This window comes from Epinephelus moara, chromosome 12, assembly GCF_006386435.1.
Source record: "Epinephelus moara isolate mb chromosome 12, YSFRI_EMoa_1.0, whole genome shotgun sequence".
Taxonomy (NCBI): domain Eukaryota; kingdom Metazoa; phylum Chordata; class Actinopteri; order Perciformes; family Serranidae; genus Epinephelus; species Epinephelus moara.
The window spans coordinates 19,755,712-19,770,285 of NC_065517.1; the positions used below are offsets into that span (position 1 = coordinate 19,755,712).

Here is a 14,574-nt window from a genome sequence, read left to right on the forward strand (position 1 = left end):
CACACACACACACACACACACACACACACACACACACACACACACACACATAATCACACTGTGATTAGGCAGAGGGCCAGAGAGCTAGGAGCAACAACAAGGAGAGGACAGTTTCATCACAGCCAGTCAAAAAGCGTCGGTTTGGTAACTTTCATTTCATCCCAGAAGCCATAAAAATTTCATAACAGTAATCAAAATGACTAATTATTTGAACTGCACAGTTTACATGGAGGACATTTGTACTGGTTTAATAACAGTGCAGGGTGGGGGAGTTACTTAAAAGTGTATTTATACCTGCTAAATCCTACTCGGACTTGACTACAGCTGTCCGGGGTTAAGAGATTTAAAATTGGAAACAGACTAGACTTCTCATACATGTTAATGTTATAGTCCTGACAGTCTGAACGGACCACATATGGAAAGACTGAGTAAAAAAAGAGGACAACACACCTCACAACAGGTGCTGTAGACTACAGCCGCTTCCCCACTTTAGCACTCCCCTAACTTGAACGGGGATGAAATGATTTAATTGTTTAAAAGTCTTGGGACGCTCAAAAAATGTATCTACTAATTTACAGATATCTATTTCACAGTATAAGTCTATGGAAAAAAGTCTGGGACCAATGGCATCACATGATGAGGGACTAACTTGGGTTGTACAAAAGAAAGATGTGTGTCTTTTTTTAATGTGGTGAGCCTTGGCAGCAACCAAAGAAGAGCTCAACAAACCCCAGCACAAACGGTCAGAGTGACCTGCAAGGTGGCACTCCTGGCTGGGGATGGTGAAAAGACGGCTTGAACAGAAGGTCTGCACAACTCTTGTCCACTGACAAAATTAGTTTGCACATGGAGGGACACCGATGGCCTGGAATGACTGCACAAAGCACTGAAACCCCCTCTAGACTTCAGAGATACCCTTTTCCAGTGGAGCGTACGTGAGGGCTGTGACTGTGATGTCGCAGCAGAAAAAAACACATCACAAGCTGGTCACACGGCTATTGATGCAGGGGCTGAGGGAGGAGATGCTGCAGCTGCACTGGCAAAAAGATACCCGAGCTGAAATGAACAACTATCTGCCAGTTACACATGCAGAGAGAGAGCAAGACAAGTCCTTTGTAAGAAGCCACCTGAGTGAACCATCTGGACTGTAACACTACCTGTGAGATAGTGTTTTACATCAGTGGGCACACAGCACACAGCTGTAGGGCTGCACTGAACCCTGGAGCTGTGGGAAAACAATGTTTGTAATGTTTGTGGTTTGTGACTAAACAAAACCCCAAAAGCATAAAGAACTTCAATGCATGCTGAAATGTGCAAACGTCATTTAACTCTTGCAGTCTCTCTGTTACTTGCTAACTAGATGCTAACAAAATAAATCAATCTGATCCTCTGCACCCTGTTATCTTGGTGGGTGACTCTTTATCACCATGGTTAGTGATGCTGCAGCCTGCTGGATTCGTATTTATTGTTCAGGCAACACTTTGCACCAGCAGCTGGCACCAAACGCCAGCAGCTGGCCGCCGGCCCACAAGCCATTGTGTCTGAGCTAAGTTTTCCATTAGAGAGCTAACAAGGGGGCAGAAAGATGTTTTGGTCGTTACACTTTGAAGATGCCTAATAGAATTTAGAAAAGAAAAGGCTGTAATGCAATCAAGGTCTCTGCTTTTTGTCTATTTTGGGTGGTAACACTAACATCAGTCTTGATATTAAAGAGACCTTTTTTATCCTTGGATTTCTCTCAGGGCTGTGTATTGGCAAGAATCTGGTGATACCATATGTATCACGATACAGGGGTTATGATTCAGTATATTGGGATATATTGTGATTCTGTAAGCAAGCCGAGATATTGCAATTTAAAAAATAAATAAATAAATAAATAAAAAAAATCACATGATTCCTTTCTATGCAACCAATTGGCAAATCTCATTCAGGGCGCCCTATTTAAACTGCTCTGGCCTGCCTACTGTTGCTGCTTCCACTGCAAGCCGCTTTGCAACCCGCCTCCACCCCAGCTCCTCCTGTTCATGCTGTGTCTGACTTATCAGTGTCATTTCTGTTTGTCATTGATGCTGCTCTGTTCTGTTCCTGAGGGGTGTTTGCTGCTGCTCTCTCTGTCTCAGGCTTTCCTCGCAGGCCCGTGCAAGAGGCTTTCTGCATAGACCTAGGAAAGTCAGAGAGGCCCCAGAACAGAGCAATACCGTCAAATGTAATAAAATGTTCCTGACTGAACTGTAGTTCCTGGGCAGAGACATTACACAATAAAACACCATACGAAAAACTGGCAAGACAACAGTTAACAACTATCCTGAAACAAACAACAGAAGAACAGTACTAGATTCCCACCAGGGAGCACACCATCAGCATGTGCAACACCACTGAGAACATCATTATGACTGTTTCATAGGCCTGTGTTCTCTGCATTTAGGCTAGTGATATGTTGTTATGTGGGAGTGAAAGAGTCAAATGGCTGAAGATAGATTACACTGAAGCATCTAGCAGTCAGGGGATCCACTCTCACTCTCTCTGGTGATGCTACATCTGCATTTAACTGCTGCTTTTTAATATGTTCTGTCTGTGTAATTATTCATTTAATTTATCTTATTTTTTCATCTTTTCATATCCTTATCTATATCCCACTGTCCTCTAATGCAATAAGCTAAATTTCCCACATGGCTCCCTTACATTTATTATAATGTAATATAATGCAATGTCCTCTAATAACGGACGAAACTGGTGAGACAGTAGACAGATAAATCCAGAAATCCCAGTTGGCAGGATATGGAGGCAGTTAATGGAGGAGAGGTGGTGTTCGTCTCTGCTACCTTGAGCTCCCAGCAGTGTGTCCCTGATGAACTGCTCCAGGTCCTCGGCTCGTTTATGAATCCTGTCAGCATCATCCTCAACCTGCTCTCCGTCAGCAGACACCTTCGTAGCCTACACACACACACAAACACACACACTCAAGTTATACAATAATAATAAACAAGTGTTAAATAAGTGAACATATTGACTTCTGTGTAACGGAGGAAAGGAAAAGACGGAGATCTTACAGTAGATGTAAAGGAATGACAGAAGATGATGGCAATATGTACACACACACACGCACACACAATCAATATCCAGTCCAGTCTGTCATGCTCTGCTTTCCTTGTCTACATGTGCACTCACATGCCACCACACACACACAGATGGATGAATTATTGACATTAAAAGAAAACACAAAGTCACACATTAACCCACACTCACACACACACACACACACAGAGGACCAGGAAGGCGAGAGATGGATGAATCCTTGACAGACATGAAACCACCAGACACACACACACACACACACACACAGAAAGAAAGAGCAGGTAATTATTGTTGTGATTTGACAAGACCATGCTATATCATTTTCGCTGGTGTGTGTGTGAGTGAGTGTGTGCGGTGGGGTGTGGGTGATAGCATCGCTGTCAACAAATGTCAAGGCCCCGGTCCCTAAAAGGGTGTAGCTTGACAGCGTGAATGTGAGTGTTATTTTTCTCCACTTGGAGGTAGACCCCCTCCGCTCACGTTTTTCTATTTTGGTTCACTCCTCTTAGAGATGCAACTGTGACTCTGAAGATGGTGAACAAAAACAAAACATTTATATAGATTTCTGTATTCTGTACGAGGGCGAAGACATAGAAATGCTTTTGGGTGAACATGTTTGATGGAAAAACATTAAAAAAAATTATTTGAAAAGCAGGCATTGATTCCTGAATTGGTCTACTGAGACACAGGCCAAGGGACCTAGGGACCCCTAATAGCCTCTGTCAGAGGTGACGTAACATTTGTGGTTGAAAATTCATAAGTTTCAGTCAATACTGGGGAAGACCTAATCAGGATTTATAATCCAATCTTGAGCTACATCAAAATCATTTCTTTTTCTGTTATTCTACTAATATCTATTCAGGGATCCTGAAAGGTACAGCTTCACTTTGTTGGTGCCAATTTTATTAAAAACATGTTTTGAAATATGCAGCAATTAAGTACGATATAAATTTGTTTGTATAGCGCATGAATAAGAGGGCAAACAAGTAAACTTTACAGAGCACAAACTTTATCCCAATCCTGACGCCATGTCCTGAAGATGATCCACATGCCACAACCCAGCTTTAAGACTTTTATGATATCATTTTTGTGTCTACATGTTGCATGTTCCTGAATGCATTTTTGTGTTATCAAACTACCACAATGCAAACCTGGGCTCCAGAGGTTATGCAGAAGGAACAGAGGGGTTAATCCAGGTATGGCGCCCAGGGTTCCATCGTGTCAAAATCTGTTAATTGCTAAAGTGGTTAACTAAGGGTGCTTTCAGATCTAGAGTTCACTTGCTTTGGTCTGAATCAGGGACTCATTTTGTCACAAAGTTGCATAATTGCCTAGAGTTGGTCCGTGTTCTCACGGCAGCATTTACAAGCGGACCAGATCAAATGCCTTGTGCGAGAAAGCTGCTCTTGATTGGTCAGAATTTCCACGTGGGAAAAATCCAGGAAGTAAACAAAACATTGAAGAAGAGCACACTTGCAAGATAAATGCAACACTTTCTAATGTCACAATGGAGGGACAACTACGCAGGTTGATTTTAGCGCTGCTCATCGTGGACTATATTGCTGTCATTGTTCATTTTAGTCAAACCATACAGTTTGAAAACGAGGCGCGGCTCCAACTAGAAAACAATGTTTTGATGCACTGGATGTGCTGAATGTGCATATTAAGGCAGTACAGGAGGAGGCGCACATTAATAATCCTCCAGGACTGTAAAATGCTCATGTTTAACCCAAACAATGTGTCATGTGACTGCAGTTGGTTCGGATCAAGAGTTTGTTTGTAACCAGACCGAGACCACCTCTTCATGAAGGTCTCTCTGTTTTGGTGCACACCTGAGGGCAATTGCTGTGTTCACACCTGCCAAAACGAACCGCACCGAAACAAACTTGAATTCAATTGAACCGAACTAAACAGGGCAGGTGTGAAAGCACCCTAAGGTTTCTGTTTTACAATGTGTTACTGATCCCCTGTAGAAATCTGTCTCTATGTGTTAAAGCCATTTTTGTGTTGATTGCAAATTATATTCCCACAATTTTTTTAAAATTATTTAGGTGATGTACATGTTTTCTTTTGACTCAGATTATGATCTGTTGTGACAGAAGGAAGAGGTGGGACTGAGTCTTGTTTTTTTCTTCAAAAAACATGTAGGAAACATAAAGAATAGGGCATTGGTACAGTCTTAGAGCTCACGCTAGACTTGAAAAGGTTTTGTAAATTTTATTCAAAGTGAGAACGAAACTACCAAATGGAGGCAACACAATCAGCGACTGCACTGTTGTGAATTGGCTTGAAAGAGTTAAAAAAACAGGCAATGACACTATGTGTTACATTAAAGCCCATCTTGGACTAATATCCTGGTACACTGCACGTATTTTCTACACTGTCAACTTTTGTACATCTCCTGCTCAAAAAATTTGCAATATAGTTTCCTTCCTTTCTTGTAAGGCAAGGCAAGGCAAGGCAAGGCAAGGCAAGGCAAGGCAAGGCAAGGCAATTTTATTTATATAGCACCATTCATACACAAGGCAATTCAATGTGCTTTACAAGGGAAATACGTTAAGATAAAACATTAAAGGAACAATAGATCGTTAAAAACAAAAGCTAAAAGCAAGAAAAACAGTGCAGAAAATGCATTTAAAAAGCAAACATAAAGCAAAAGCAACAGCAGACAAATATAAAAACAATAGCTACAGATTATCCTAACAATAAGTTACATATCTGGTTCACTGCTAAGCTGCAGTAAATAGTAATGTTTTAAGCCCTGATTTAAATGAGTTGACAGTTTCAGCCGACCTCAGATATCCTGGAAGTTTGTTCCACAGGCGGGGAGCATAGAAACTAAAGGCTGCTTCACCTTGTTTGGTTTTGATCCTGGGAACACTGAGTAAACCTGTTCCAGATGATCTGAGGGGTCTGGATGCTTCATAACGTACAAGTATATCAGAGATGTATTTAGGCCCGAGACCATTTAGTGCTTTATAGACAAGTAACAAGATTTTAAAGTCTATCCTTTGATACACAGGAAGCCAGTGTAGTGATTTAAGCACTGGTGTAATGTGCTCCACTCTCTTGGTGTTGGTGAGGACTCTGGCAGCAGCGTTCTGGACGAGCTGCAGTTGTCTGATTGATTTTTTACTCAGGCCTGTGAAGACACCGTTACAATAGTCCAGCCTGCTTAAAATGAAAGCATGAACAAGATTTTCTGTATCTTGTTTACACAGAAATTCTTTTATTCTTGCTATGTTTTTAAGGTGGTAGTAGGCTGATTTAGTAATTGTCTTAATGTGACTATTGAAATTTAGGTCTGAGTCCAGAACTACACCAGGATTTCTGGCTTGATTTGCAGGTTTTAATGTCATGGCGTCAAGGTGAGCACTGACTATTGATCTTTGTTCTTTGGGGCCAAAAACAACTACCTCAGTTTTTTCTGTGTTTAGTTGTAGAAAATTCTGGCACATCCACGTATTGATTTCGTCAATGCACTTATTTAGCAGATGTAGGGGACTGTAGTCATCTGGTGACACTGTTATGTAAAGTTGTGTGTCATCTGCATAAGTATGGTAGGAGATGTTATGATATTCCATAATCTGAGCAAGAGGGAGCATATAGGTGTTGAACAGAAGAGGCCCAAGAATGGACCCTTGAGGAACTCCACATGTAATCTTTGTTCGCACAGATTCATAATTGCCAAGTGACACAAATAAATCCCTGTCTTGTAAATAAGATTTAAACCAATTTAGCACAGTGCCAGAAAGTCCCACAAACTTTTCTAGTCTGTCGAGCAGTATGTTATGGTCAACTGTGTCAAATGCAGCACTGAGGTCCAGTAATACCAGAACCGAAATCTTTGATGCATCATTGCTCAGATGAATGTCATTTAAAACTTTTACAAGTGCAGTCTCAGTGCTGTGATGTGCTCGAAATCCAGACTGAAAGGCATCAAAGATATTGTTTTGCTCCAAGAAGGTGTTAAGTTGCTGAAAAACAACCTTTTCAATGATCTTTCCTAAAAATGGTAGGTTTGATATGGGCCTGTAGTTATTTATTACTGAGGCATCCAGATCAGGCTTTTTTAAGAGAGGTTTAATGACTGTATGCACCAAACACAAAGTTGAACTCCTTGTAAGTGAAAACCTGCTTGGCAATGAACCTTAACCTAAATCTGAAAGTCTCTGACACTTGATCAACATGTTAGAGAGGCGGTTAAATAGGTTTTGGTTCTGCTTTTACATCAATCAGCATGCTGCATCTGGCTACTGGGTAGACTGTTTTTTGTGTTGTCCCTATTGTAATGCGCAGCTTGTTGCAGAAGTGACAGGATTTGTGTCTTTTCTGTTCTTTGTACATAAGTTTTGCCCTTATGATCTCCCTCCCTTCCTCGGTCTTTAGTTGCTCCATCTCGTTATTTTAGAGCCAGACAGAGAAGGACGGATAAAGCGAGAGAGGGGAAGACAGACAATGACAGAGACTTAAGTCGAGTCAAAAGAAAAACAAAAGTGTCTGTACCCTGCTGTGTAGTTGGTCCATCTCAACGACCAGTGATCCCAGGTTGGAGTCGGCCAGTTGCAGTAATCTCTCCGGAGCTTTCTGTGGTGACAGCATGTGCTGCAGGTGAGAAACAGAGAGATGAAGGAATTACATAGAGGAATGTCTGACACATTGTGGCCCAGGGCTAGGCTTTTGAACTGCCTGGCTCTGTGCTGTAGAGCCATAGAGAAGAAGATGAGCCAGGGAGGGCAGCAGGTAGGGAAGGAAGAAAGAAATAATTAAACAGAAGACATATCCAACATATAAAACTCAATATATTTGAAATACGTCACAGTAAACATGATAATAACGGTAATGCAACCACGGTTATTACCTTCTCATTGCAATCCATTTGTAACATAGTAAGTGTTAATCAATTTTAACAGCATTGTGTTGTGACAGATGATGATTTGTTTAGAAGGAGGAGAAAAGTCCTAACATTTTAAAAACACTTGAAAACAAGCTCACAACGAGATGCTAATAACAGTGTTTGTCTGAATAGTGCAGGTTGAGTGAGCTGAATGAAGAATGTGCCATCTCACTGTACCATCAAGTAGGGATGGACGATATGGCCAAAATCTTAATGCTAAATTTGTGTCACAGTAATACTATATTTCACCATACATTAATTGTTGTGTCAGTTAAATTCAGAAATAGACTTAAATAACCATACTGTGATTCATCGCATTTGATTATTGTCTTCTTCCATACAAAGGAACCAAAATTCCCAACTAGTGGTTGTATGCCTCTGTGCACTCTTACAGTTTACATCCACGTCTGTGAAAACATGGAGGCTTCACACACAGAAGATCTATACAATCAACACAGTCTCGAGGTGGACACCCAAGATGCGTGTCACCAATCCAGTATCTGACCAAATGTCTCCCCTTCTGTTCCTGAGATATGACGTCAGATCATGGCTAGAAAAGTGTTTTATGCAGAGCAATATGATGTCACAGTGAAGCTGACCTTTGAGCTTTTAGATATCTATTGACATCATTTCATCATTATATGCTATTGGACATTTTTGTGAGGTTTGTCATAATTAGCGTAAGAATTATGAGTGATAGCCAAAAACATGTTTCGTGAGGTCACAGTGACCTTGACCTTTGATCACCAAATTCTAATCAGTTTATTTCCAAGTCCAAGTGGCCATTTGTGCCAAATTTGAAGAAATTCCCCTAAGGTTTTCTGTAGCAATCGTGTTCACGAGAATAAGACGGATGCAAGGTCACACTGACCTTGACCTTTGACCACCAAATTACAATCAGTTCAATGTTAAGTCCAAGGGAATGTTTGTTCCAAATTTGAAGAAATTCCCCAAAGGTTTTCTGAAGACATTGCACTCATGAGAATAAGACGGATGCAAGGTCTCATTGACCTTGACCTTTGACCACCTACATCTAATCAGTTCATTGTTAAGCTCAAGTGAATGTTTGTGCCAAATATGAAGAAATTCTCTCAAGATCTTCTTGAGGTATCCTGTTCACAAGAATGAGACCAACAACCCAAAAACACAATGACAGGGCTGTCTTCCATTTCCACGGTAGAGGCACTGTAACACAAACTCTGGAGTGTAGTTACTCTTTTAAAAATGATTAAAACATCTTTTCAGTCAGGCAGAGAAAGATCATACCTTGAGTTCCTCTGTCATGTTCTCGAAGCGGTACAACACCTTGTAAGGTGGCGGAAGGGGCGTGGTCAGAGTCACCTCAGTGATGATGCGATACAGGCGGTCCATATCACTGATCAACAGACCCGAGCACTCATCATCACAGGCTGGAGGAAGAAATATAAAAACACAGTTAGACACAGCTAGAGTGTAATGAGGCCAACTAAATCTATTAGAAAGGTTTACAGACGGTTGGCGCGTGTGTGTGTGTGTGTGTGTGTGTGTGTGTGTGTGTGTGTGTGTGTGTGTGTGTTGACACTTCCGCAGTTTGACTTGGCAGATAGAAATGAGAGGAAGAAAATGAGAGGAGAAGAAAGAAAGGAAGTCAGAAGTGTGTATTTTTACTTCTGAGTGTGTGTTTCTGTGTCTTATTTGTGAGTCTGTAAACACATCAGTGTGTGATCGTAGTGACTGCTTGTGTTTTGTGTTTAAGTGACTCTGGCATCAAAAAGACAGGGCTGTCGATGCATGAAATTCAGCACAGAGAGGCAAAAAGCACCTATTATGAGCACACACTGCAGGCTAAAAACACACAAGCCAACGCACAAACACACCAGGGAATTCATTCAGACACACGCATTCGCATTTTTCTTTATCGTGTGTGTGTGAATTTCTCTTCCTTTCCATAGCCCGAGGCTGATTTATTGCAGAAATTAAAATTTCTGACAAGGGAAATCAAAGATGAATTAAGTAAAATAAAAACTGTTTTTACTCTATCAATCTCTGACAAAAGCAGAACACTCAAATACACTAAAGCATTCATGCAGTCACATGCACACACACACACACACACACACACACACACACAAACGCAGGTACAGTAAATGTACAGCACATTGAGTGAGGAGTAAACAGCTGTACGTCAAATCCAAGCCATTCACGAATCCCTGTGACAAAGGATCGTAATCACTAACTTCCACACAGTGTGAAAACATCCTGTGCTACAAGGTGTGATTACACACAAAAGCCTCACTTCCATCACTGTCTGCTCTCTGTGCTGCTGGGTGGATGCCTGCCTCTACAATGTTGGCAAGACAGGCCAGAGATTCTCAAATTAGCTTCTTTCTGTCTCCTCTTCTAAGGAGTTTACACAAGATGGAGTGCATTTGGCTACCTTGAAGTTTGTTTGAAGAATTACTGAATCTTTGTTGGGAAGATTCAGCCGTACACTCACCAAGTTTATTCTACTGTGTCAAAATTCGTCCATGTGAAAATTTGATAGTGAAACACATTACTGTCAAAACCAAGTTCTCAGTGTGCCACATGTCATAATATACTGTGTAACATACAAGAAAACCAATTCTAAAAGCTGGGGTTCAATATTATAGGATGACTGATAAATAAAATGGCTTCACTTACAAGGTAAACTATGGCTCAACAGTCTACTTGGTAGAAATTAAGTGACTTTAAAGGAACACTCCACCCTCCGGTGACCTTTAGTGTACCAATTACCCACACCGTGTTGCCTTGTAGTTGTGAAGAAAACTCTTTTTTCTAGAGTGCCTCCACAGCGAACAAAGAATCAAAAAGCAGAGGAAATACTTGATGACCTTAAGTCATGTGCGACCATGTTTAACAAGAGCAAAACTATATCAAGACATACGTTTACAAACTCTCACACAACTTGTGCAGTATAATCCAAGTCGCCCCTTTTTTTGTAAGGAATTAAACGTAAAGTGAAACTTATCTACGTTCTCTTCAAAGCCAGACTCCATTGACAAAAACAGTAATTTTACATCGCTGAACATGGGAGCTGCTGGTCTACCGCTACCTCAGTCAGTTAGTTTGTTTTTGTTTTTGGGTGATTTTGCTGAATCTAAACTAACCCCATTAAACACCAAAGTCACACAAGTAACACAAACAAACTAACTGATTAAAGCTGTGGTGGACCAGCAGCTCCTGTGTTCAGCAAGGTAAAATTACTGTTTTTGTCAATGGAGTCTGGCTTTGAAGAGAGTTCACTTACCTGTCGGAAAGGGCTGTCTGTTTGGGAAGTACTGAGTATACGAATGGATAAATGAGACGTGGATTATACTGTGAGAGTTTGTAAATGGATGTTGTGATAAAGTTTTGCTGTTGTTGAACATGGTGGGCTGTGACTTCAACTCATTAATAATTTTCTCTGTTTTTGGATTCTTCGTTCACAGTAGGCATGTGAGAAAAACAAGCTTTCTTCATGAGTTCAAGGTAACACAGGGTGAGTAACTGATAAACACATGGTCACTTGAGGAGTGATGTATTCCTTTAAAATGGATTTGCAGTTTGGATAGCTCAAATGAACATACCACTCTGTTATCTTTAATCTGATTGCAAGAAGTGACACTGTCTATTGTTTCATGATAAGAAGCAGAGAGGAAAACACAAGAATGATCGCATAACTGTAAGACTTGGCTTAAAATATCCCCTCAATCGTTGAAAGCTACACTAGCTGCTGGAGTGGTGGCCACAGAACTCTAATACAATACAAAGTCATTAGACTCATAGTGAGAGCTGTAACAGATTGAGCTGTATAGAATATTATGATTTATTATATAGCTAGAAGACCAAAGTAAACCCCAGTGAGTGTTGAGGATTATTTTATGCTCAGTTTAGTGTATGCATGCTTCACACTGGAAATTCAAACACGCATGCACAAATGACAAGTGCAATACTACACACCTGTGACTGTGTTTCTTAAACCAGGGGTGTCAAACTCATTTTAGTTCAGCCCAATTTGATCTCAGATGGGTCGGACCGATAAAACCATCGAACAGCAAGTGACAACAGCTCCAATATTTTCCCTTTTTTGTAATAAGAATTGCATTCTGTGGATGTCTCAGTTATTTCACATTCAGTCAGTCTACTTCTCACTGTCATTACATGTACATTTAATCATATATTTCCTGATACAGATTCTTTTGAACTGAAGCTTGACAACATTTTGCACAATGTTCAATATCTTTAAACACAGTCACAGTAAGTATTCATTGTTATATCAGAGAACTGTATTCTGGTGGAAAAGCCTCTGAAGCAGAATTTTACATGAAGTATGCATTGTTTAACTTGCTCCTGAACCCTGGCACCTCTTAGTGTAGTCATCTGGTGGGCTGGATTGGACTCTTGGCCCATGGGCTGTATGTCTGACACCCCTACCTTAGACAGTGACTTACGGTTTAATCTTGCATCTAGAAAATGATCTTACATATAAAATCACAGTGTCACAACATTTTTTTTCTTGCCCTAGTGCCTGGCGTAATTCAGACATATCACATTCCAGCTCTATTTAAATATAGTTCCAGCTAACTGACGCATATGAAGGAACAGATGGAACACAGGGAGAAAATTAAGAAACAAATGTGATGGTAACGTAGAGAGCCACAGAAAATAAATTTGCTTATATGTTACATTATGTTGAAGGTTATTCACAGAAGACTACTAATTTCATGATTTTTCTAGGCCTGGAAAATGTGATCATGGGATTCCATGACTTTTCTAGGTTTTCCAAGAATGTGGGAACCCTGTATTTAGCATCTAATTTTGACAGTGGGAGGTGAAATCTGCCTTTAAGTTGTGTATAGAAATTGCATTTTATTGAAGATAAATATTGAGTAATACCTTGGGGGGCTGGAGCCTATCCCAGCTGACATTGGCCGTGAGGCAGGGGGGTACACCCTGGACAGGTCACCAGACTATCACAGGGCTGACACATAGAGACAGACAACCATTCACACTCACATTCACACCTACGGACAATTTAGAGTCACCAATTAACCTGCATGTCTTTGGACTGTGGGAGGAAGCTGGAGTACCCAGAAAAAACCCACACTGACACTGGGAGAACATGTACACTCCACATGGAGGGGCTCCCGCATCCTGGGGTTTGAAACCCGCACCCTGGATTTGAACTGGGAACCCTTTTGCTAACCACTGCACAACCGTGCCGCCAGACTAACAATGTACGTAAGTTAAATTATATTTACAATGTGTTTATGAAGCACAGCATGGCAGATGCTGTGTCCAGAACTGGTGATTTTACTGATCAGATTTTTGATCTACTACTATTTAAACCTAGCTTTTGTATCTCATTGTGCTCCAGTAATTAAATTAAAATAAACTAAATATATAAAAATCCCTGAGGGACACATCGTGTACAATGGCTTATTGCGATAATGTTTCTTTCTGTTTGAAAGCAGATGTGTCTCGCTATTTCCTGAGGTCATAATACTCACTGTGTGTTTCACCCTGAAAGAAATAATTACAATTTGATCATAAACTCTCCTGCTGATGAAGGCAACATACAATCATGCAACCCATGACATCACGTGTTGAAAATTTAGCTGCATATCAATGCAAATGATGTAACGCAACAGATGTGGCTGAGATATCAGCATTTCCCTCATTCAACACTGCCGACTCCCAGAGTGTTCGCTTGCGTCTGATAGGATGGGAGAAAGGGCCGAGCAGAGGCACAATGTAGAGCGCAATCACTCTTCAACAAGTGAACAGCGTTCTGATCGCTCCACTCTGTGTAAACCATCAGGACTTGTGATTATAGTCTGGACGTAGAGGCGACCGGTTTGGTGTCAGGGTGCACTGCAGCACTCACACTGCCAATTTATGAACACACGCTTTGTGTCTGAACACATAAAGACCTGAGCAAGCAATTTCCTCTCTGACCTGACAGCAGCAATTTCACATCAGCCTCTGTCTCACAACCTTTCCTGCTATATTCTCGTACCTCTAGACATGCTAATGGCACCGAATTGGCCCTGCCATTATGGTCATATTAAGTTTAAATTAGCTCCAAATTACATTGAAATTATTTTCTAAATGACTTGAATCTGACTTCTGCCACGATCCCCTGTCTCCCATGGCAACCGGAGAAAAGGGCTTTGACTTCTCATTTGCATTTCATTGCCAAAATAATGCAAAAACCACAACATCAGGTGACACTGCCGGGTGGTGGGCCACTGGAGGAAACACAATAGAGGGAAATAGAAGAGAGAGAATGTCTGTACATTTCAAGAAGCTAAAGTCACTTTCAAAATTACCAAATGTGCTTTTTTGCTATCATGTGGTAAAGTTAAGTTCTGAGGTCCTTTTGTGGCAGCTTCTGTTGTTGGACACTAATCAAAGAGGCCTTTATAATCGGCTCCAATTAATTTTCTATTTCAATTATTGGCACTAAAACTCATGTTCTCATAATTCAGACCAAATGTCCAATAAAACCTGCACCTGTTGGCTGTTTGTTTCCTAACTATAATTTAAGCTCTTAATATTTCAACCTGCACACACCCTGAATAAAGAGAAGGCAAAAAGGG

The 14,574-nt window shown here is 40.8% G+C and overlaps 1 protein-coding gene across 5 annotated transcripts in view; it reads right to left on the reverse strand.

The window, feature by feature from the left end:
- The window catches only part of lama2 (laminin, alpha 2), a 322,377-nt gene that overhangs the window by 75,179 nt on the left and 232,624 nt on the right, over positions 1 to 14,574 (reverse strand). For all 5 annotated transcript variants that reach the window (XM_050057581.1, XM_050057580.1, XM_050057578.1 and 2 more), the window contains 3 exons: positions 9,239 to 9,381; positions 7,582 to 7,680; positions 2,823 to 2,934 (listed from right to left, as the gene is read on the reverse strand). In XM_050057581.1, the coding sequence (XP_049913538.1) occupies positions 2,823 to 2,934; positions 7,582 to 7,680; positions 9,239 to 9,381 (354 nt within the window). The remainder of the gene's footprint in view (positions 1 to 2,822; positions 2,935 to 7,581; positions 7,681 to 9,238; positions 9,382 to 14,574) is intronic.